We start from the raw sequence: 24,803 nt of genomic DNA on the forward strand, positions 1-24,803 counted from the left end.
TGAGGAAGAAGATCTACAGTAGTCCCCCGTTTTATAAAATCTGTTCCAAGAATTTCCAAAAGTCCCCCTTTTGTTCAGCAAAATGTCCGTGTGTGCCAAGAAAAATGAGCCCCACGCGTGGTGGGGTTCAAGGCATATGTCCCCCACGCATGGTGGGGTTCCTCACATGTCGTGGACTCGGTTTATTATGGGTTAGGTCCGAAAATTAGGCCTAAAACCGGGTAGTTTGAACCCGAATATTATTCTTTTGCCCGGACCCGAGAAATAGGAACACGACGTTGCTTAACTAGTCCTATATAAGCAAAATAGCTACTAAAATAAGACTAATTATTTAAAACAAAACTATATTATTATTTTCTAAATATTTTTCAAGATTTAAAATAGCTACAAAATATTAATAAAACTTTTTTTTGTAATTTTCGTTTTTTATATAAAGATAAAATATAAAGTAATATTTTTGCATTTTTTCCAAATTAAAATGACTACAAAACCTTAATAGAATTATATTTTTTTTGTAATTTTCGAAATTATATAAAGTACAAAAATAAAGTGCAATTTTTTGATTTTTTCAAGTTTATGAGGGATACATAAACTAGAATTTATATATATATATTTTGTAATTTTTTTCTTTTGCGAGAAAAATAAAGTAAAAATAGTCAAAATAGCTATATTAGTCCTAAATTAAATATTTAAGCTAAGAATGTAAAAATTCCCGGGGAGGGTCAAAAATCACGTGCTTACAGCTGCCCCTCTTTGACTGGAAACACGAAGAGTTTTCCGACAAAGAACGACTAGACGTGTTTTTGACCCGACCATTACTGGACGGACTACACTTAAGGAAAGGGAGGGAATGTGACCGAGCCCTGGTATCTGAGCTGCCTACATATCCTTGGTTTTACAGGAATCAGGCCACGTGTAGTTCGGATATGAGAGAGATGGTAGAGGGTACCGAGGTGGAGAGCCGATCGAGGTGCCGTTCCGTTGAGGTTCCGGTCCGCGGTCCTGTCATTACAACAAAAATGAAAACTGAAAAAGACTAACTAAGCCTATCAGCTACTAGTTACAAGGATTTCTATCTCTAAGTCTTCTGAAACTTGATCTTGAGTCTTGAATGGTGCTTCATACAGACTTTGGATTTGAACCTTGACACTTGCTAGTTGTAGGTGCTAGTTCTTGAGCAGACCACATTTGTTCTCCACTTCCGTATTTTGGGTTCTTTTCTTTCTTTTTTCTCTTTTTTTTCTTCTTGTTTTTTTGTTTTTGTGACCAGCTTCTGTTGATCATCCCAGACTATTGATTCGCGTTCTTGAGGCGAGCTTTTACTATTTCTAACTGGGATTGAATGCTAGGGATTTTTGTTGTAGCCTTCTGCTTCCCGGAGCTGGGGATTCCTGTTGTAACCTTCTACCTTCTGGTGGGGTTACTGATTTCCAAAATCTGCAGTATAAGGCTAAAAGGTATTCCTCTTGTTATACAGGTGGGCGCCTGAAAAGAAATTTAAAGACTGAAAAGTATTCCACTCGTTATGTAGGTGGGCGCCTGACAAGAAATTTAAAGACTGGAATGTATGCCTCTGTTCTATGGGCGGGCTCCCAATTTCAACACTTGAAAGTAAAGACTGAATGTATTCCTCTGTTATTATGGGCGGGCTCCCAATTTCAACACCTGAAAAGTAAAGACTGAAATGTATGCCTCTGTTATTATGGGCGGGCTCCCAACTTCAACACTTGAAAGTAAAAACTGAATGTATGCCTCTGTTATTATGGGCGGGCTCCCAATTTCAACACTTGAAAGTAAAGACTGAATGTATTCCTCTCGTTATACAGGTGGGCGCCTGGAACATGAAATGCAAATACTGAAATGTATTCCTCTCGTTATACAGGTGGGCGCCTGGAACATGAAATGCAAATACTGAAATGTATTCCTCTCGTTATACAGGTGGGCGTCTGGGTCATGGAATGCAAATACTGAAATGTATTCCTCTCGTTATACAGGTGGGCGCCTGGTATATGAAATGGACAGACAAAAAGTATTCCTCTTGTTATACAGGTGGGCGCCTGGCAACCAAAACAAACAAAACAAACAAAATTTCCTAACCCAGTTTGTACTGGGAAGATTTGTGAGTCGTTAGCAAAATTGTAACTCACTTACCCTACTGATGCAATGATGAGAGTAAACTAAAGACTAGGCTAAGATGTGCATCTCCTACGAGTAAAACCAAAACTCTTGCTAGCAAATGTGTCTGCTAAAAAAACCTCAATGACTCAAACTAGAAAGTGCTTCTTCTATGGTTGAATCGGAATGAGCTAAACTAGGAAGTGCATCTCCTAATGGTGAAAACTTCAGTGACTAGAACTAGGAAGTGCGTCTCCTATGAACTTGAAAGACCTTGATTAGGAAGTGCGTCTCCTAACGAGTAAACTTCAAAAACTGGACTAGGAATTGTGTCTCCTATGGTCGAACTTAAAATGAATCAAACTAGGAAGTGCATCTCCTAAGGGTGAAATCTCAATTCCGGAAGTGCGTCTCCTAAAGCAAAATTATAACCTGAAAAAGCCAAACTAGGAAGTGCGTCTCCTAAAGTAAACTTAATTCAGGAAGTGCGTTTCCTATGCACGAAATTAAACTTAGGAAGTGCGTCTCCTAGGGGTTAAATAGTCTTAGGAAGTGCGTCTCCTATGGGTGAAACCTTAATGATTTTGAACTAGGAAGTGCGTCTCCTATGAATGAAAATAATTTAGGAAATGCGTCTCCTATGCGTGAAATCTTAATTTAGGAAGTGCGTCTCCTATGGGATAAAAGTAAACTTAGGAAGTGCGTCTCCTATGGGCAAAACTAAACTTTAAGGAAGTGTGTCTCCTATTGGTAGAACTGAACTTGGGAAGTGCGTCTCCTATGGTAAAACTGAACTTAGGAAGTGCGTCTCCTATTGGTAGAACTGAACTTAGGAAGTGCGTCTCCTTTGGTAAAACTGAACTTAGGAAGTGCGTCTCCTATGGTAAAACTGAACTTTAGGAAGTGCGTCTCCTATGGTAAAACTGAACTTAGGAAGTGTGTCTCCTATTGGGTACAATAAACTTAGGAAGTGCGTCTCCTATTGGGAAAAACTAAACTTAGGAAATGCATCGACGACTGGAACTAACAAAAGACCGGCTTTGTATTAGACTACCGGCGAAATGGTTTGAATAATAAAACAAACAAACAAACCAGAACAAAATCCTAAACAAACTGCTATGACCAAATGGAAAGATAAGAAGGTTTGACACAGGACAAAATCCGAATTACAAATCTAATAATCCGAACAAAAGAAATGACAACAAAATAAGCCATCAAATGCCTCTTTCTTGTTAAACAAGGAACAGGGCGTCCTCCCATTTTATCAAACCTGACATCGTAGCCACTGAGCTTTGCATTAGTATTGCAATGACCATTGCCAACTTCAATATCATTACCCTTAGTCAACAAGTTCCCAATAGGACTCGAATGCTTCTGTCATCAGGCCTGATCCCCGCAGAGTGTGCATCATGAGGTGCAAGTAAAGGATTCCGGGTGTCATTGTCCGGCTTACCACAAACCAACCACCTTAACTTTGTGATTCAAAACGAAACAGGTTAGAATGGACTCAGTCGGTCCTCGTTATTAACAACATCTTTTCTTCTTTTTTTTCCTTTTTTTCTCTTTTCTTTCTCTTTTCTTTTTTTTCATTTTGCTCTTTTTCATTTTTCTTTTTTTTTTGTGGTCGAATCTTATGGAGATTGCCTACGTATCATGACCCCGCATGAATCAGACCTTGCGTAGTTCGGACCGACAAAAGATAAACAATAATAAAAACACATTTTTTTTTTGGAATTTCCAACTTTCAAATTAAAACAAACTTGATTCCAAAAGTTTAAAAACTAACCATACTAACAGACTTTTGACAAGAGACAACAAACGGCCCCGAAAACCAAATAACTCGCATACTCTAATCAAAGAATTACAAACTCAACACAAACGGCCAGTTCCTTTCCCCGTTTGCCAAATGCAGCCAAACGGCCATTTTTGCAAATGTGGCCCCTTCCAAATTTTACATAAATTTTGAGGACGGGGAGGATTATTTTGACACTTTACCAACTTGTCCATTCTTTACGAAAACAACCTTTCGACAACTGAAAGATACTCTAAGGCTATTTCGGCAAGAACGGTTTAAGACGCGGCCGAAGCTGGCTCGACTTATTTTGACCAAAAATCCAAACAGTATTCACCTGACCGCTGACTCTTTGTTTTTTTTTTCTTTTCAAACTGCAATAAAAACCTGGTGTTGCAAACACGGCCCTTCAGCGCCTCGGGGACGAAGATTTTTCAAGGCTGTGTGGGTCAACTGGACCAAATTTTTTTTAAAAAATGACCCAAAGGTGGCTGTTTATGCAAAGTCAGCCTTCCGCCGTCCCTTTCGGGAACATTCGGCTATGTCTGGATAAAACAACGTCACCCGACTTCTTTATGACTCATAAAATTTGACATATTATTTTTTGCTATTTTTTTTTTTTTAGCAAAAGGGGAGGTTGGACACCGCCAGACTAATTTATGACAAAATTTAAAATTTTGACACGTTTTTATTTATTTATTGATTTTTGGCTATTTTAGCAAAAGGTGGGGTTGGACCCGATGAGGGTTGCCTACGTATCTCACATCCGGTGAGAATCAAACCCGCGTAGTTCGGGTAAATAAACTATTTTTTCCATGTTTTTTTTTATTATTTTCACAACAATCAAATAGAGTATAATTTTTCATTCGTAACAAACAAACAAATTGACGAAAAACATAAAACATTCCTTCCTTTTTTTTGAAAAGGTGGAAGAACTACTTTAAAAGAAGAACTGAAGTATTTTTTTTGGATTTTTGATTGATCTTCTTTTGAAATAAATACTTCTAAGATATATTTTTTGAATTTCATTTGCTTTTTTTTTTATTCTAAAGAAGAAGAAGAAAATATTTTTTCGGAATTTTACTTTTAATAAAAGAAATGTTTCTCAAAATGTTTTTGAATTTTTGAATTTTCTTTTCAATTTTGAAAGAAGAATCAAAATATTTTCGGATTTGTTTTTTTTTTATATTATATTATTTTTAAAAAAAAAACAATTAGAAAGACTTTCTAAAGAAGTCAATAATGGAAAAAATATTTTTGGATTATTTTAATTTTGTCATTTTCATAAACAAATAAATAAAATATATTTTATAAACAAGACTCTTTTTTATTTATTTACTTTTATGGCAAGACAAACTATTTTCTTTTCTATTAATATTTTTTTTTAAAAAAAAAAACAAGGCAAAACAATGATGATTTTTTCTGCTTTTCCTTTGCTTTAATAAAACAAACTTAATAAGACATTTTTTATTTTCTCAAAATTTCGGCAGAGTTTCGATACTAATCGGACATTTGTTTTTTTTTCTAACAATAAGTAGTTATATCTCTACACTGTTATTTTCTCCTCATTTCCCCTATTTTCTAATTTGTGGATGATGAAAACATACACAATCTTTTTTTTTTGAATTTCCAATGTTTCTTTTTTATATATATATATACATATATATTTTATTTTGTTATATTTATTATTTCTTTCAAAAATGTGGCATGGGAGACATAATGATTTCCAAGACTTCTTGGATTCCGCAAATGCTCCCCATGCGCTTTTCCCAACATATGAAGCGTGGGGGACATAGGGGAATTCCAAGACTTCTTGGATTCCACAAATGTTCCCCATGTGCTTTCCCAAAAAGCAAGCGTGGGGGACATAGGGAATTCCAAGGCTTCTTGGATTCCACAAATGTTCCCCATGCTTTGATTAAAATAACACCATGCTGGAAATGACCAAATGACCCATTCGCCCTTGACTAAATACAACATGTAGCACATAGGATGCCGAAAGATGGTCTATTATTTTCAGGTTGCTTGTCCTAGACGGACCCAACCCCTATGTTGAGTCCCCTAAGTCAAATGCACATGATGCAAATAAACGTTCCTACTAGGGATCCGACATGTGGCTTTGTTATACTAGGTTCAAAAACCTGGGTCGGTGTTCTAGACAGTGTACCCGAGCGGACAACTCGAGCTGAGGAAGGAGCTCCTTTCCGGGAACCAAAAGGCCAGCCGACTTAGAAACTTTCCGAGCCTCTTTTATTTAGGGTACGACACTAACAGAATAGGGAGTCTCAACCAGTAAGCACATCCCCGGAGGTAAGAAGAGAAAGGTTTCGGCACAGTTTATATACAGTTCAAATAATATCAAAGCGGTAAAAGCATCATTTAGCACATTAGGCTCAAACATGTAAAAATCAGATAAAACCAAATATAACAATTTATCTAAGCTCGAATTTCTAACCCTGAACCAGTGGTTCTGGGTACATTCCCCAGCAGAGTCGCCAGAGCTGTCACACCTCCGTTTTCCGCACCCGAGGGGGGTGCAGGGGGAGTTTTTTCCAATTAAAGGACAATCGAAACGGGATTGGTTTAATTATTTCAGAGTCGCCACTTGGGAGATTTAGGGTGTCCCAAGTCACCAATTTTAATCCCGAATCGAGGAAAAGAATGACTCCATATTACAGTCTGCGTACCAGAAATCCGGATAAGGAATTCTGTTAACCCGGGAGAAGGTGTTAGGCATTCCCGAGTTTTGTGGTTCTAGCACGGTCGCTCAACTGTTATATTCGGCTTGATTATCTGATTTTATACAAATATGAACTTATGTGCAAATTTTATCTTTTAACCGCTTTATTATTATTGTTTTTAAAAGAAATGTGAACATTGCTTAAAACACACCTTTGGACTGCGTCACATGAAATGCACCCACAATCCGGAACACATTTTATTTGATGTTTTGGGATTTGGATTTAGGTCGCATGAAATGCACACCCAAGTTTAAGAAAGTAGATTATTAAATACGCGCCTAAAGAGACTATCGCGTTATTATTTTGGGAAGGCCACGAAGTTCGCTAAGCGGCCCTCCTGAATTCTAAGTATTTTAATATATACATTTAGAAGGCCCCGCAGCTTGTGCATTTTTATTTGTCGAGGCTCGTCTCATTCATTATTTTTTAAAGAATTTGCAACGTCATGGAAATGCATCTCGGGCCACGCCACAATCAAGGCGCCCGTGACTAGAGACATATTTCGACTCCGTTGAGATTTGGATTTGGGTCACATAAATGTGCACCCGAGTTTAGGGAGATAATATTATTAAATTTGTGCCTAAAGCAACTCGCGTATTGTTATTTTGGGTAGGGCCGTAAAATTTGCTAAACGGCCCATCCCGGAATCTAAGTACTTAATACATATATTTTAATGAGGGCCCCGCAATTTGTCCCTTTTATTTGGCGAGACTCGTCTCATTTTTATTTAAAGCAAGCCTAAAAACAACTACGATTATTTACTTTGTGGTGACCATAGAATTTGCTAAAAAACAACACACCTCGGATTCTGATTTCGAAGGATTACTTCTACTAAAGGTTTAAGCCCATATTTACACGACTACTAAGAGCATTGCACTAGGCTATATCTGTTGAGCAAAATCACATAAAAATAAATCTGTAACCTAATTGCAATGTTCCTTAATAATACAAGCACTAGAAACAAAACTTAAACAAAACAACAGCAAAAAACCCAAGCATAATTATGCATCTTTTACCAGAATCTCACTCATATGCTCATATTAAAACAAGTTAATAACCACATACATATGAGCAGGGAACAACTAAAAATCTACTGAAGCGAACGAAGAAAAACGCCAAATAAAAACCTCAAACAAATCTGAACGAAAACTAACCGCGAGGCGGCGTTGTCCTTGAAACGCGATGGACCGTAGGCGAACCTTGACACCTCGGACAACAACCTCGACGTACCGGACCTCGACGAGCAAAAACAAACTCACCGGACTGAAGCAACGGCTGAGCTGCTCAGCAACGCAGCGACGTAGCAACAGCTGCTGTATTTTCCGACGCAACAACTGTTGCGTGAAGCTGCAACATAAGGGGTCGTTGGAGGTGAGGAAAGGGGAGCTATGGAGGGAAGTTTGGACGTGGGTTGGTGAAGGTTTTCTGCTGGTTGTGAGGCTGGTTGGTTCAACAGGTGGTGATGGAGGTGGGGAAACGACGGGGAGGCTGGTTGAGAAAGCTGGCGGCGACGTGAGGGAGTGGGTTCCGACGGAGGGAGCTGGTTGAAGGGTCGTTTGGTGGCTTACTGGAGGTGAAAGGAGATGGTACGAGGGGTTGTTGATGGTGGTTTTTGGGGTGGTGTTCGTTAGGGTTTTTGTTTGGAAGAAGATGGGGGAGTTGGGCTGGTTGCGACGAGGGGGGTGGTGTTTGGGTGTTTCGACGATGGTTTGGGGTGAGGGCTTTGCTAGGGTTTTTCAGTAGGGTTCTTCTTCTTCTTGAGGAAGAAGATCTACAGTAGTCCCCCGTTTTTTAAAATCTGTTCCAAGAATTTCCAAAAGTCCCCCTTTTGTTCAGCAAAATGTCCGTGTGTGCCAAGAAAAATGAGCCCCACGCGTGGTGGGGTTCAAGGCATATGTCCCCCACGCGTGGTGGGGTTCCCCACGTGTCGTGGACTCGGTTTATTATGGGTTAGGTCCGAAAATTAGGCCTAAAACCGGGTAGTTTGAACCCGAATATTATTCTTTTGCCCAGACCCGAGAAATAGGAACACGACGTTGCTTAACTAGACCTATATAAGCAAAAAAGCTACTAAAATAAGACTAATTATTTAAAACAAAACTATATTATTATTTTCTTAATATTTTTCAAGATTTAAAATAGCTACAAAATATTAATAAAACTATTTTTTTGTAATTTTCGTTTTTTATATAAAGATAAAATATAAAGTAATATTTTTGCATTTTTTCCAAATTAAAATGACTACAAAACCTTAATAGAATTATATTTTTTTTGTAATTTTCGAAATTATATAAAGTACAAAAATAAAGTGCAATTTTTTGATTTTTTCAAGTTTATGAGGGATACATAAACTAGAATTTATATATATATTTTTTGTAATTTTTTTCTTTTGCGAGAAAAATAAAGTAAAAATAGTCAAAATAGCTATATTAGTCCTAAATTAAATATTTAAGCTAAGAATGTAAAAATTCCCGGGGAGGGTCAAAAATCACGTGCTTACAGGCCTCCTCTAAAATCAACTCTCGAAGCCCATCCACATTAGGCACACAAACTCGACCCTGCAATCTCAAAACTCCATCAGCATCTAACGTAACCTGCTTGGCACTTCCACGTTGTACTGTGTCTCTAAGGACACACAAATGGGGGTCATCAAACTACCAACCATGGATACACTCCAATAACGAAAAACGAGCGACCATGCAAGCCAATACACGACTAGGCTCAGAAATATCCGACTTCACAAACCGATTGGCCAAAGTCTGAACATTCAAAGCAAGCGGTCTCTCACCGACCGGAATATAAGCAAGACTGCCCATACTAGATGATTTTCTACTCAAAGCATCGGCCACCACATTGGCCTTTCCTGAGTGATACACGATAGTGATATCATAATCCTTCAACAACTCCAACCACTTCTTCTGCCTCAAATTCAACTCCTTTTGCTTGAACAAATACTAAAGACTCTTGTGATCAGTGAACACCTCACATGCCACGCCATACAGATAATGCCTCCAAATCTTTAGTGCGTGAACAATGATTGTCAACTCTAAATCATTCACCGGATAGTTCTTCCCATGAATTTTCAATTGTCTCAAAGCATAGGCAATGACATTGCCATCCTGCATCAACACTGCACCAAGCCCAATACTGGATGCGTCACAATAAACGGTATAAGGCCCTGAACCTGTGGGCAAAACTAACACCGGTGCCGTAGTCAGAGCTGTCTTGAGCCTCTGAAAGCTCACCTCATACTCGTCCGACCATCTGAACTGGGCACCCTTCTGGGTCAACCTGGTCATCGGGGCTACGATACATTAGAACCCCTCCATAAACCGACAATAGTAGCCTGCCAATCCCAAGAAACTCTGAATCTCTATAGATGATGCTGGTCTAGGCCAGTTCTTGACTACCTCAATCTTCTTCGGGTCAACCTGAATACCCTCTGCTGATACGACATGACCCAGGAATGCAACTGAACTCAACCAGAGCTCTCATTTCGAGAACTTAGCATACAACTGACTATCCCACAGAGTTTGAAGAACCACTATGAGATGATGCTCGTGCTCCTCCTGGCTGCGGGAATATATCAAAATATCATAAATGAAGACGATCACGAACGAATCCAAATAAGGTCTGGACACTCGGTTCATCAAATCCATAAAAGTTGTTGGGGCATTTGTCAACCCGAATGACATAACCAAGAACTCATAATGCCTGTACCGAGTGCGGAATGCTGTCTTAGGGACATCAGATGCCCTAATCCTCAACTGATGGTAGCCAAATCTCAAGTCAATCTTTGAAAATACCTTGGCACCCTAAAGCTGATCGAACAAATCATCAATACTCGGCAGTGGATACTTATTCTTGATAGTGACCTTGTTCAACTGTCGGTAATCAATGCACATCCTCATCGAACAATCCTTTTTCTTAACGAACAACACCGGCACACCCCAAGGCAAAACACTGGGCCTAATGAAACCCTTCTCAAGAAAGTCTTGCAACTACTCCTTCAACTCCTTCAACTCTGGCGGGGTCATGCGATATGGCGGAATAGAAATGGGCTGAGTGCCCGGAGCCAAATTGATGTAGAAATCAATATCCTTGTCGGGTGGCATCCCCGGTAGGTCTGAAGGGAAAACCTCAGGAAACTCATGAACCACGAACACAGAATCAATAGAGGGAACCTCAGCACTGGAATCACGAACATAAGCCAAATAGGCCAAACACCCCTTCTCGATCATACGCCGAGCCTTCGCGTACAAAATAACACTACGGGTAGAATAACTAGGAGTCCCTTTCCACTCTAAACGGGACAAACCCGGTAAGGCTAAGGTCACAGTCCTGGTGTAACAGTCCAAGATAGCATGGTACGGGGATAACCAGTCCATCCCTAATATAACATCAAAGTTGACCATGTCTAAAAGCAACAAATCCACGCGAGTATCAAGACCCCCAATTACACAATACAAGAACGATGGACTCGATTGACCACAATAGAATCACCCACCGGTGTATACACATAAACAAAAATACTCAATGAATCACTAGGCATGACCAGGTACGGTGCAAAATAAGATAACACGTACGAATACGTAGACCCTGGATCAAATAGCACTGAAGCATCTCTATCAAAAACCATTATAGTACCTGTAATGACTGCATTTGAAGCCTCAGCCTCGGGCCTAGCTAGAAGGGCGTAACATCGGGGCTGGGCCCCACCACCCTGAACTACCTCTCTGGGACGGCCTACTGCTGGATGGCCTCCACCTCTGGCGCCCTGAGCTCCACCTCTAGGGTCTATACCTCCACCTCTAGCACCTCTACCATATGAATCTCTACCTCCAAACGAGATATCACTGAATCTGCCTGAATTACTGGGCCTCTTATGCGAACCATGACCACCTCCATATGACAGAACCATCTTAACTCTGCGGGCCACATTGGCCGCCTCCTAAAAGGTGATCTCACTCTCGGCCACCTTGGCCATCTGAAGACGAATCGGCTGAATAAGACCATCAATAAACCTCCTCACCCTCTCCCTCTCGGTGGGAAGTATGACAAGAGCATGGCGAGCTAGATCGATTAACCTGGTCTCATACTGAGTGACCGTCATGGAACCCTGCTGGAGGCGCTCAAACTGCCTCTGAAAGGCCTCTCTCTGAGTCACGGGGAGAAACTCCTCCAAAAACAACGTTGTGAACTGCTCTCAAATCAAAGATGGCGAATCGGTTGGTCTAGCTAAGCATAATCCCCCACCAAGTCTTGGCGGATCCAGACAGACGAAAGGTAGCAAAATCAACTCCATTGGTCTCAACGATCCCCATGTTCCGAAGAACCTCGTGTCAACTATCCAGATAATCCTGGGGATCCTCAGTAGATGCACCGCTGAATGTAGAAGTGAAGAGCTTGGTGAATCTATCCAGCCTCCACAAAGCGTCAGCGGACATAGCCGCTCCATCGCCAGTCTGAGCCACTACACCTGGCTGAACTGCCACAGCTGGTTGAACCACTGGAACCTGAATTTGGGGCTACCTACTCCAGAGTGCGCGTAGTAGGAGTATGAGCCCCTCCTCCAGCCTGAGAAGTGGTTGGTTTTACAGGAAGTAAACCCACTCGGATGGCACTCTCCATGAGGCCCACCAATCAGACCAGAGCGTCCTGAAGAACTGGGTGGCAATGAACCCCTCTGGGACCTGAGCTAGGCCCACCGGAACTGCTGGGGCCGGAATCTCCTCCTCCAAATCAGTTTGAGGCTCCGCCACTGGTGCTGCTACTCGGGGCTGAGCTCTGCCCCTACCTCGGCCTCTGGCACGACCTCGGCCTCGCCCTCTGCCCCTAGTGGGAGCTGCTGCTGGGGTCTCGGGCTACTGAGCGGTAGATGAGGAAGCGCGTGTTCTCTCCATCTGTGAAGGAACAAAGTAGAAATCCAATTAGCATTTGAGGAACAAATCCGCACGACAAGAAATAACAAATGTGAAATTTTCCTAACTCTGTAGCCTCTGGGGATAAATACAAACATCTCTGTACCGATCCCTTAGACTTTACTGAGCTTGTCCGTGAGTTGTGAGACCTATATAACCTAGACCTCTGATACCAACTTGTCACGACCCGGATTTCCCACCCTCGAGAGTTGTGATGGTGCCTACTAGTGAGAGCTAGGCAAGCCAATCCTTAACTACCCTTTTCATTAACAAATTAATTCTTTTAACAATTATCAGTGATAGCATGAAAACAACAGAATTAAATAAATAAGCGGAAGACCTAAATTAAATAAGCTGAAAAATAATACGAAAGTCAACATATGCATCTACCCAAGAACTGGTGTCACATCACTCACGAACTACTAAGAGTACTAAATACAACAGTTTGAAAGAAATATAATACTGTTTGTCTCGAATACATGAGATAACAGAATGAAATTTAAGATAGAGGAGACGCCGGACCTGCGGACGCCTACAAGGCTACCTCGGTGTCTCGGCGGACTGAAGGTTGGCTCCCGCGCTACTGTTGCTGTCCAATACCTGGATCTGTGCAAAAGAGCACAGAGTGTAGTATCAGCACAACCGACCCCATGTGCTGGTAAGTGCCTAGCCTAACCTTGGCGAAGTAGTGACGAGGCTAGGACCAGACTACCAAATAACCTGTGCAGTTTAAATATCTATATGTACAGCAGAAAAGAAATACAGGAAATAATCAGTCAATGTGGGAAGGGAAAACATGATGTGGGGAGGTAACAGTTTCAAATAGAAAACCTCGGTAAAAGAAAGAAACAACAAAGCCGGAATATCAACAAGAATTAGAATTCAACGATTTGTACGGCATCACCCTTTGTGTTTTTACTCTCATCCTCACCCAAACAATATTTATAATAAAAATGTTCACGGCATCACCCTTCGTGCTTTTACTCTTGTTCTCACCAAATAAATCGTATCATAATAATGTGCACGACATCACCCTTCGTGCTTTTACTCTCTTTCCTCACCACATAGTCAATGAATATCGGTACAGAATGGTACATCGTACGACACGACATCACCCTTCGTGTTTTACACTCTTTCCTCACAATAGCAAACAATGAACGGCATCACCCTTCGTGCTTTAACACTCGTCCTCACCCAAACAACAATCACAAACAAATGGGCAAGGGAGTAGACAAATAAAGGTAGAAATCCCGGCAAGGAAATACAATTAAAATCTAAATACCGGCAAGGGGACAATATCAATAAATCTCAACATCCCGGCAAAGGAGATAATCAACAAAGCAACAAACATCCCGGCAAGGGAACAATTCAATAACTCTTTCTCTTTCTTTCACTTCTTACTTTATAACTCATTTTACCACTTGAGTTAATGCTCCAAAGGGTTCAATTATCTCATATACTTTCACAATTTGTATTATAACTCGAGCCAATGCTCCTTGAAGTTCAAAGATCACAATTTCTTTCACGTGCTTTTTACAACATATAGAAATCATCATTTAGGGTATGGAAGATACAACAAAAATCAGAATATCCGCAATATAAAGACTCACGGTCATGCTAGACACCAACGTATAGATACTCGTCACCATGCCTATACGCCGTACTCGACAATTAGCACGTAACAAATAAGACTCAACTCCTAATCACTGAAGCTAAGGTTAGACCAAACACTTACCTCAAACTTCCACGGCTAAATCAATCCTCAATTACCACTTTTCCTCTCGAATTTGGCTCCAAATCAATTTTATCTATAAAATAATGACTTCAATACATCAATAAATACTAAACAATACGAACCCAATGCCTAATTATAGCTTTACAAGCATTCTTCCCAAAATCCCAAAAATCGACGTCGGGCCCGCTTGGTCAAAACACGAGGTTCGGACCAAAATCAAATCACCCATTCACCCACGAGCTCGAATATATAATTTGTTTTCAAATTTGACCTCAAAACGAGGTCTAAATCAAGAAAAATAAAAAAGCCCTAACTCTACCTAATTCCCTAATTTCTACCCTTAATTACATGTTTTAGGCCTAGAATTTCAATAGATGTTGATGAAAAATAAAGGAAACGAGTTAAAGATTACTAACCCACGAGTTAATGGTGAAAAGATGCTTCAAAAGTCGCCCTAGAACTTTGGAGAAGAAAGAGTTTGTGAAAGTGTTATGAAATCCCGTTTTTGGTTCTGTTTTGGAACTTTAAAATAACTAAGCAAAAATGACTCTCCGCGTTCGTGATGGGTCAAGCTTTTTGGCCTTCGCATTCACGGATAGGGGCTCGCGTTCGCGAAGCTGTAGCTCCTCGATCCCTCGCGTTCGCGTCCTCGGGGTCACGTTCGTGTAAGGTGTTCTACCCATCCCCTTGCCCAGGCACTTGGCCTTCGCGTTCGCATAGCCAGGAACGCGTTCGCGAAGGTCTAGCTCCCCGCTGCCTCGCGTTCGCGACTTGGTCTACGCGTTCGTGTAGAAGGGAATTTCCTTCAGCAAATTTACTCATCGCGTTCGCGAGGGTTCTCCCGCTAGCGCGAAGAAGACCATACCAGAACGGGAAACCTACAACTTTCATAAGTCTAAAGCCACTCTGAAACACCTCTTAAAAACTCCCGATCCCTCGGGGCTCCTAACCAAATACATGCACTAACTCAACAACATCATACGAACTTATCCCTGCGATCAAATCGCCAAACAAACCTCAAAAACAATGAATCAAACCTCAAAATCAAGAGTTTTTCCAAAAACTTCATCAAGTTCAAAAATTTAGGATTTCAAGTCCGAAACACGTCAAACGACGTCCGATTTTAACCAAACTTTACATAAACATCTTAAATCATATATAAGACCTATACCGGGCACCGGAACCAAAATACGTGCCCGATACCAACACGTTCTAATCAAATTTCATTTCAATTTTCCTTAACAATTTCAGAAAAACAATTCCCTTTAAAAATTCACTTCTCGGGCTCGGGACATCGGAATTCAATTTCGGGCATACGCCCGAGTCCCATATTTTTCTACGGACCCTCCGGAACCGTCAAATCACGGGTCCGGGTTCGTTTGCCCAAAATGTTTACCAAAGTTAAACTTATTCATTTTAACATCAAAACTTAGCATTTTTCACAAAATTTCATATTTAAGCTTTCCAGCTATGCGCCCGGACTATGCACGCAAATTGAGGCGACTCTAAATGAGGTTTTCAAGGCCTCGGAAGCACAAAATGGATAAGAAAACAGGTGATGACCCTTTGGGTCGTCACATTCTCCACCTCTAAATCAACCCGAGGCTAGACAAGTAGACACTTTTGGATACCGTCTTCCTGATGAAAGTTTATCAGACGGTGATGATAATGATGTACAAAACACGCATTGACTTTTATACACTTTGAACTAGACAAATAGAATTAATTTTCGAATGGGTTTGTAATAAGAGTTAACTTAGTTTGGTTAGCTTAATGTGGTAGTTCTATTGAACTTTATACTTTGTTGGTTTAATGTTGTTTTTGTGTTGTTGTTGTTGTGTTGTTGTTGGTATTGTTGTTGTTGTTGCTTGTAATAGGGATTTGGTATGACTGGCAGGTGGTGTAGCTGCCAAAACAGCCATTTTCTGCCAAAATAATATCCAGAAAAGCGACCAACTTTGGTCGCTTGTTGGTCGCTTTTCTATTAAAAAAAATAATTTTCTGGGAAATAGCGACCAAAGTTGGTCGCTAATTAACCCAGATTTCTCAAAAAGCGACCAACCTTGGTCGTTATTCCATTAAAAAAAATAATTTCTGGAAATATAGCAACCAACTTTGGTCGCTTTTATTTTTAAAAAAATTAAATTCTTGAAATTAGCAACCAACTTTGGTCGCTAATTTTTTTAAAAAATTAATAAAAAAACGACCAACCTTGGTCTCTATTTTTTCAGATTTTAAAATATAATATTTGGATTAGAGACCAAGGTTGGTCACTTTTTTATGATTAATAATAAATAAAAAAAACGTATTTTACATTTAGAGACCAACTTTGGTCACCAAAATTATATTATTAAAATAATAAAGCGACCAAAATTGGTCGGTATAGTCTTTACCCGGAATATTTGGTTCTTTTACCTTAGAGACCAAAGTTGGTCGCTAATTAGCGACCAACTTTGGTCCCTAAAATAAAGGGACCAGCAATATAGCGACCAGGCATGTTTGGACGCTTTTTGGTCGCTTTTTGACCTATAAGCGACCAACTTTGGTCACTTTTTGTGATCGTTTTTTACCGGATTTCTAGTAGTGTCGAGATTTCAAGAGGTAGATTTCAAATTTCTTTTTCTTTCCTTTTCTGTTTTTTTTTGTTGTTGATTGGAATTAGACGAAATCACATATTCTTAAAATTACAATATAAGTTTAATTGTGATCCGAATTTGAGGGTAAACGGTTGCACGAGATTATATTTTCGATTTGAATTCATGACCTTATTATACGTGCAATGATTGTTACTATTGTGTTATAGGCTCCCCTTCCTCTTTGTGTGAATGCAAAAATCCAGGGAAGTGTAGAATTTAAACTTTAACCACAACAAGAAATTCAGTATACTTGAGTCATTCAGTATACAACAAGTGGATTCTAAAGAAGGTAGAGTAAATGATTTTGAGTAGTAGTAATACTCCTAATATATTATTGCAGAGAACAAAGGTGAGTCATATAGTGAAGAAAGCAAAAAGAAATACTAGTTGGTATACCCAAGAAAGAAATGCACGTGCACATACACATGCATGGGAAAACTGGAAGTATTATCAGAATGAGGGAACCCTTTGAAATGAATGCTACTCTCTACTTTCTTCCTTGGGAGTCTCAAACTCTCTACTAGTCTCACACTCAAACAGTATGGTCTCTCAGTCCCCTACCATAGGTTACCCCTACAATTAATATGCTTCAATCTTATAGTATATAGTAAGAGTAAAGAAAATGAGAGAGTATGTCGGCAATGGCAATATTCCAGAATTTAAACGATATTTGGGCATGGTAGTTTTTTACCCGATGTTTCTTATTTGTAGCGGAGCTTCAATTAATTCAGATCCGTATTGCATCGCTGCATAATACCCTTAAAGAAGGAAGCGTTCTTATCAGAATTTTTCTTCCTTGAAACTCGAACACCGAACATCTGCTTAAGGATAAATAGATCATAGTACTTACTCTCGGTTTCTTCTTTGCAGAGTGGCTATACGGGGATGCGGAATTAGAGGCGGATTCATAATTTTAAATTTTTTAATTTGAATTTAGGGCATAATTGAATTTGGAATTAAAAAATTCCATATTAAATAAATTTTTTAAAACAAATATAAAACTTAAGTCAAATTTATTGATTTCTACCCAGACTCGTAACTTGTACTGTATATCCGTTCGGGGTTTTCCCGTTAGGTGAAGGACGGACATTTCACCGACAATTTTAATACAAACTACATACTATAGTAATCCCTCCGGTCCAGAATAAGTAATTTTTTGACTTTTTTTTATGGTCCCAAATAAATGATTTTTTCAGATTTCAAGAATGAAGTAATTATTTTTTTCTTATATTGCCCATGGAGTAAATAGTGTTGTAGTACGTGTTAGGAGTGTTTATGTGAGATAGTAAAGGCTAATATGGTCGATTTCATTGCTAATTAATGTTAAAAGGTAGATTTCTTAATCTGTTTGTAAAAAAACAACCAAAAAATCACTTAGTTTGAATCTGATGAGTAGTAATAGTAGTCACAAAGAAATGTTACACGTTTTCATATTTTAGAATCTTGGTAAGGTGAATTGTGTCATGCAAATGGAAACCACTTCCTAAAACTTAGCTTGTTTGGTGCAATAGAATAAACCAACGAGATGATAGATTTGAAAAGTCAATAGTCAATGTGTGTGTGATCTCGAAACTTGCTCAAATGGGAGTTTCTCCTTCTCCTCTTCTATGCATTTATATCTTATCTTTGACTCTCATGCTAAATAGAAACGCCACGTTTTGCTCGTACATTCTTCTTTTCTTCGTTACTATTAGAACAATTGCACAAACTCAAGGACGAAAAAAAATTGTACTAAAAATTTGCTCCCATCTTTACCCTCCACCGACAATAGTTACTAACATCTTCCTAGTATTACATTACATGAGTTATATTACACAAGTTTAAACCTTCTTAAATACAAGCCTTGTTGAGATCTGTGCTATTTTTTCGAAAACTAAAGTTGATTAAGGACAGTAGCACACTAATGGAGCTTTTGCTTGTTTTTATCGTATAATGTCACTTCTAACATGGAACCTTAAAGTTGTAATTGCAGTCTACTTTGCAACTCTAACCATTGGTCCTTCTATTTTATTTTATTTTTAAACTATTATAGGGTCCACCTCTGTCCCAAAAAATTTGGAGAAAAAATACTTCAAACAAAAGAGACTACGAGAATTGGGGTTAAGGATTAATGAGGGCTGTTGACACGATTGTTTCTTTGTTGTGACATATACACATAAAGAAATACTCCTTCCGATCCGTTTCAACGGCTACTTTGTGGCGTAAAATGAGTTATATATATTTTGTGTAGTATAAATTATTGCATAAAGGTAAATTATTTTCAAATATAAAGAAAGTCATTTTTTGGGCACGGACTAAAAAGAAAATAAGTTTTCGTTCGAAATTTGAGTTTAAACAGTGTCTTGACCGTTACCTAAACCTAGATTGGCACATGATTCTACAATATAGCAACTGTATAAAATAATATGTATAGTACAGATTATGGTTCTAAATTAACATTGGAATCTAACACTGCTATCCTAGGAAAGGACGAGAAGATGGGACTTACTGTTTAAATCTTAAAAGAATGAATACAATGGTGTCCCTCCCCATATAATTGCTAGAATCCTGGTAAGCATCAACATTTAATTTTGCTACAACACTCAAAAAAAATCTTGCAAATAATGCTTTTAGGAATTTTTATAAATTGGGATACAAAACAAATAAGCACAACAGGACAAAGGAGAGGAAGAAGAAAGTCTTCAGGTACAGTGTGAAAACAAAGACCATTATTATATTGACTTTTGATGGGTCCAGTGAATTGAATAGGCTTGACTGCTCCCAATTTAGTGCAAGGAAGAAACTATTTTCGGACTGTGTATATAGAATTCCTTCAACATTAACTAGTGGTTTCGCATTCGATTCAAGCTCTTAAAATGGAGAAATTTTCGGTAGGAAGACACTACTCCACGTGAATCCGCATTAATCAGACCAGTAAGCTTTAATTATCGAATTGTGCTAAATATATAGGATCCCTTCACCATTAACTATAGGTTTCACATTCGTATTTGAAGCCTTTAAAATGAAAAACCTTGTGATAGGAAGTGCTTCCTCTTTGATAGGCACTGTTCAACACGAGCACATTAATCGAACCAGTAGTTTTAAATACTGAATGCTTAAAGAAATAGTATAAAGAAGAAAAGATAAAAATCTTTCCTTTCCCAAGTCCCATATGAATGCCAGTGGTTTAGATCCTCTCACCCAATCATGCAATGGTTGTTACTGAGGCTACTGAATGTGAATTGGACCACTCCATGATTGAACCATTTCATATTAATTAGGTGATTGTGCTAGCTCACTATCAAATTAATGACTCCTATATATGAGTAGCATGATATCAAGATTCCATTTAATTTGCTGTATCGTGTCATAAGATCCATGGAGCTGAACCTCTACAAAGTTGGTTCTTTTGATATGGGTCCAATAGGAAAGAATATTGTGTAGCACATTGGTAACGTAGATCCAAGGACAAAATATTCTAGCGAGACAAGTTAAGTACGATATCAATCAATAAACTCTTGAATGTCAAATTAGTTGAATAGACTGTGCAAATCATCTTCAAATTGGTCACGGATGCGACCGTGAAAACAATCTCTTGCAGAAATACAGGACAAAGATGTGTGTAATAAAATAAACTCTTATGGTCCGATCCTTCCCCGAACTCTGCACATAAAGGATCAGTATAGCATTGGGTCGGTTTGTGGATTTGTTCTTTTAAATTGAGAGTGACATTACTTGGAGGATCACTTGCTGTAGAAAAGAAGTAGAAAAAGTGGAGAACATCATCATGAGGAAGAAACTTCCCCCCATAGACAGCTAGCTAGCATGAGGCATGAGCTCTTTTTATACAAAAAAAAAAAAAAATACTACAACATCGAAGTTGATGAAAGTGAAAATGGCAGGTGAAGAGGGGCATGGCTTATCTGTAAAAAAAGGAAGGGTGTTACTATGGGGGAACAAAGCACCTGAACAAAGGAGAAGATAATACTCCAGTACTAGGAGAAAGAAAGAAATAGGTGGGAAGTGATGAGGATATCACATGGGTTGGTAAAGTTCTGTTTTTTACCCTCTCTCTCATCCTCCTCCAACTGTAATGCAATCTCAACTTTACCAAAGACCTATCAACACCTCTTGGTATCTTTTACTTTCTTCATTTCAGTTTTTGTTTTCAATTCAATGTGTGTTTATTTCAACGAGTCACGGGTAAAAATGCAAAATAAAACTTCATACAATAGATCTTATGTGATCTAGCCCTTCTCCAAGCCTCACGTGTACCAGAAGCTTCGCGCACCGGCCGGCCTATAAGAGTCTAAGATGCTGGAACTCCAGCTACCCCTAGATGGTCTTATTTCAAAAGAATCAGAAACAAAATTTCTCAAAGTTAATCTATAGTATCCTCACATACACAGGCAAGTAGTATAAATCTGGCATGCAAGTGCAAGGCATCAGCATTATGTCACGAAGAAAGTACATGATTTCAGATAAAACCAAAAGGGATTAACTGAGAGATGCTCATCTCTGCATCCGCAGGTATTCCACACCAGATGGGCAAAGATTCTGTTATTATTTTCTTGGCTGTATTTACCAAACCAACAAAATACTGAGAGTAGTATCTGAAACCAACAAACAAGATCCAATCTGGTTAACAGCAGAATCAAACAAATTTACAACTTTCTTCATCTGCTTACCTTAACTACTTTGACTTTTACCCTAAACTCCGGAGAAATCCCATTCTCCTGACACACAAACAAATAACTTCCAAAACTAAAAAAAGAAAAGGAACATGTCATATGAAAGTGATAAAAATGAAAAAACTAAGACTGCTGTCAATCCAATCTAGCAGTGCTCTAACTACCACAGCCACATACAGTAGGCTGAGAGAAAAAACTATGATCACCTAAAATGGTCAATGACCCGGCTCATGGCAAAGTTTCCCGACCTAGATTTATGGAAGGTAAACTAAAAATTAACCTCCAGTTGCTCCATTCGTCACCGGGAAAATTGAGCTCCAACACTTCAGTTGGATTCTGTTTTCAAGAGTATAAAAATTCGTCCAGGCTCAGGAAGAACCTGGGAATCATTATGCTCTATTTACAGATAAAGATGTACGCAACCAACTATTTATGACTCAATTAATTAGCATCTAAGTAACTTCTAGTGTGTTAGTCAATCAGAGATCCCTCTTTCCGTATAAACAATTGACCAGCGCTTGTTCCTAGTAGGTTAGATTTCCACCTTCCACACCATGTTATCCATGCTGCCATCATGAGTTTTCTCCAGCGCTGCAACCTTAGCACGGTGATGGGCAAGTGAAATTGCACTTTTTCCCCTTTCATCTTGAGGGAGCTCACAGGCTTCGCTTATAGACCCTGATCTCAGATCAGCTGGTGGGATAAAGCAGTCCATCGATAATCCTGGGACGTTAAATGCAACCTCTTCTATTGTCCAAGCTTCTTCCATCCTAGTTTTGGTATGACTCATAGCCATCTCCCCAAAACGGAAAAGTGTGACTACAGATCGCCCAGAATGGGCAATCATGATTCCTTCTACAGGGCGGTAATCATCTAAGAATGAGTTGATAGTTGTTTCCCAGTAAACTGCATCTCCTCCGTTAGATTGGATCCTGGTGAGATGCGAATCCTCCATGTGAACAAGAAGGCCAGTCTTCTGGCTGAAGTAGCCAAATAAGACGTGCCTTATAATTTCCGCTGGTCCTTCACTTCTGGCCTTCAACGTGTGAGGATCAGCACAGAGCTTCAGAATGAAGCAGTCCTCCCCATTGATCTTCTTCTCACCAATGCATCTTGCATTGGCAAACATACTGGCAGTAGATCTTGGATCAAGACCCTATAAACAGTAAGATCCAATTCTGAGACTAGGAAAAGATGAAATAGAACAGCAAAAGTAAAACGCCCAAAACCAAGACTAGTTAAAGTAGTTATATAAGAATGGCAGTGAAGCTTAATCTTGAACATGTTTCACCTGAAGGGCTCGTCGCAGTGGCCGAACAGGTCCTTTTGCAGTATGTGCACCAAGCCAAGGTGTATGTCTCCACACAAGCTTGCCATTGCAGCCGGCATGAACCTTGCTTCCACCAACAGCAAGCTCCACATACCACATGTCAGGATTCATTTGCCAGAGAACAAATCCACCAGACTCAGCAGCTCTAGCAGAATTCCTATTCTTAACCACCTTTGTTGGGGTTTCAAATTCAGAAGCTAACATCTTCAGTTTTCCCATGGCATACGCATTCTTGATAGAATTCTGCAGCTTTTGCCCTCCTGATGCAGCAGTATATTGCTGCAATATGTACTGCGCTGATGAAGTTTCCTGCAAAATTACAATAAAGAGGATCAGCCAAGTTTTCAGCACAATAATTAGTAAATCAATAAAACAGCAAAGAGACCACAAAAAAATTAGACCCTCTTCTACACCTTCTACACTTAAATAAATTTCCTTAGAAAAAATTAAAGGGTAGAAAAACATTAAACACACACTCCATTTCAAGTTTTCAACAGAAAATTCTATATCTATCTCAATACATTGAAAACTAAACAACTAGACTGTGCAACCAAAAGGGACCCGTTAACACATCACCCCATTGCTTGCCATGTGAAACTAGTGTGTCATATGACCAGTAAACTTAAAATATCCAAGCAATTAAACAGCATCAAAGTAGTTGTATCAGTCATAATCAAGTAAACATCGACTTAAAATCATCTATTCAAGAGGGACCAGTTACTACATCACTACTAACTAACATCTTAAAATAGAAATTATAACAAAGAAAAAGGAACAACCTAATAATTTCAGCTCAGCTAACTAAAAATCAAAATGACGTATTGAAGAGAAGGATAATCACGATAAAGGATTAAAAAAATAGACTTACAATGGGTGTATCTTTGATGCTAAGATGAGGCAAGGGGTCACTGGTGCTAACGTGCACCGGGGCGAGAGGAGCACCCATAACACCAAGCAACAGTCTCAGATCAGACCTCTTAGCGTACGCACTCGACGCTACCGAGGGAGTCCTAGAAAGCTGCCCTTTCATCCAATGTCCTAAACCCGACCCGACCCGCTTCGAATCCCCGACTTCTCCGCCGTCCGGATCCGGACCTTCCATTAGCGGCGTTAACGTCTCCCCTAACGGCCTCAAACTCCCTGATCTCGAGATCAACGCCTCAGAATTCGCCACGTAATGACTACTACTACTGCTATTATTAGTATTCTTCTTCCTCCGTAGTAAACTCGTAATGGGCGACCCGCTTCTTGCCGGACTCTTCGCTCTTGACCGTCCCGGAGATAATCCACGCACCACTTCTTCCTTTAACGCCGAGAAGAACCCTTGTTTTCTCTCCATTTTACGAGGAAAAAAAAAACAAAACCCCAATACTTCTTTTCTCTCTTTTTCTACTAAACAACCTAAACGCAATTTTCAGAGGTTGAAATAACAATACTGGGACTTAAGGATAGCCATAGATGAAATATTTAGCAGAGATTATAGAGTGAGAAAAAAACTGAAAGAGTGAGTGGAGAAGCTGGAAGTTGAGAAGAAAAAGGAGGTTAAAGAGGAAAGAGAGGAAGACTGAGTATTGCTTTGTGAGAGTGACAGTGTGAATAAGACTAGTGGAAAATGAATGAATGAATAATAGTAAAAGGGATAAATCATAAAAAGCAATATTGCTGCTTCTCAGTCTTGGCCCATTGTGGGAAGTGATGTGAGGATACCTCTTTATCTTCACGCGCTTTTTTTAGTGAGTGGATTCCATGCTGTTCCTTTTACTTTAATAGCGGTTTCTTACTTTTACTTAATGATATTGGGGAGTATTTAATATTATGAAATTAGGTGACAGGCTTGATTAATCAAATGATATGGTAAAGATA

At 39.3% G+C, this 24,803-nt stretch overlaps 1 protein-coding gene across 1 annotated transcript; it reads right to left on the reverse strand.

Moving 5' to 3' along the window:
- Nucleotides 1–21,533: 21,533 nt before the first annotated feature.
- On the reverse strand, nucleotides 21,534–24,562 carry LOC107780803 (uncharacterized). Its single transcript, XM_016601420.2, has 3 exons — nucleotides 23,809–24,562; nucleotides 22,902–23,249; nucleotides 21,534–22,766 (listed from the first exon to the last, which is right to left on the reverse strand). The coding sequence occupies exons 1-3, from the start codon at nucleotides 24,277–24,279 to the stop codon at nucleotides 22,143–22,145; spliced, it is 1,443 nt and encodes a 480-aa protein (XP_016456906.1). The 5' UTR covers nucleotides 24,280–24,562; the 3' UTR covers nucleotides 21,534–22,142.
- Nucleotides 24,563–24,803: the final 241 nt, after the last annotated feature.

The sequence above is a fragment of the Nicotiana tabacum genome, chromosome 7, assembly GCF_000715075.1.
Source record: "Nicotiana tabacum cultivar K326 chromosome 7, ASM71507v2, whole genome shotgun sequence".
Taxonomy (NCBI): Eukaryota; Viridiplantae; Streptophyta; class Magnoliopsida; order Solanales; family Solanaceae; genus Nicotiana; species Nicotiana tabacum.

Bases quoted from the DNA above. Each gene is read 5' to 3' on its own strand.
- LOC107780803 (XM_016601420.2), bottom strand. From the start codon at position 24,279: ATGGAGAGAAAACAAGGGTTCTTCTCGGCGTTAAAGGAAGAAGTGGTG. The intron at 23,250-23,808 runs GTAAGTCTATTT...GTAATTTTGCAG, and splicing joins GCATCAAAGATACACCCATT to GAAACTTCATCAGCGCAGTA. The intron at 22,767-22,901 runs GTGAAACATGTT...TACTGTTTATAG, and splicing joins CACTGCGACGAGCCCTTCAG to GGTCTTGATCCAAGATCTAC.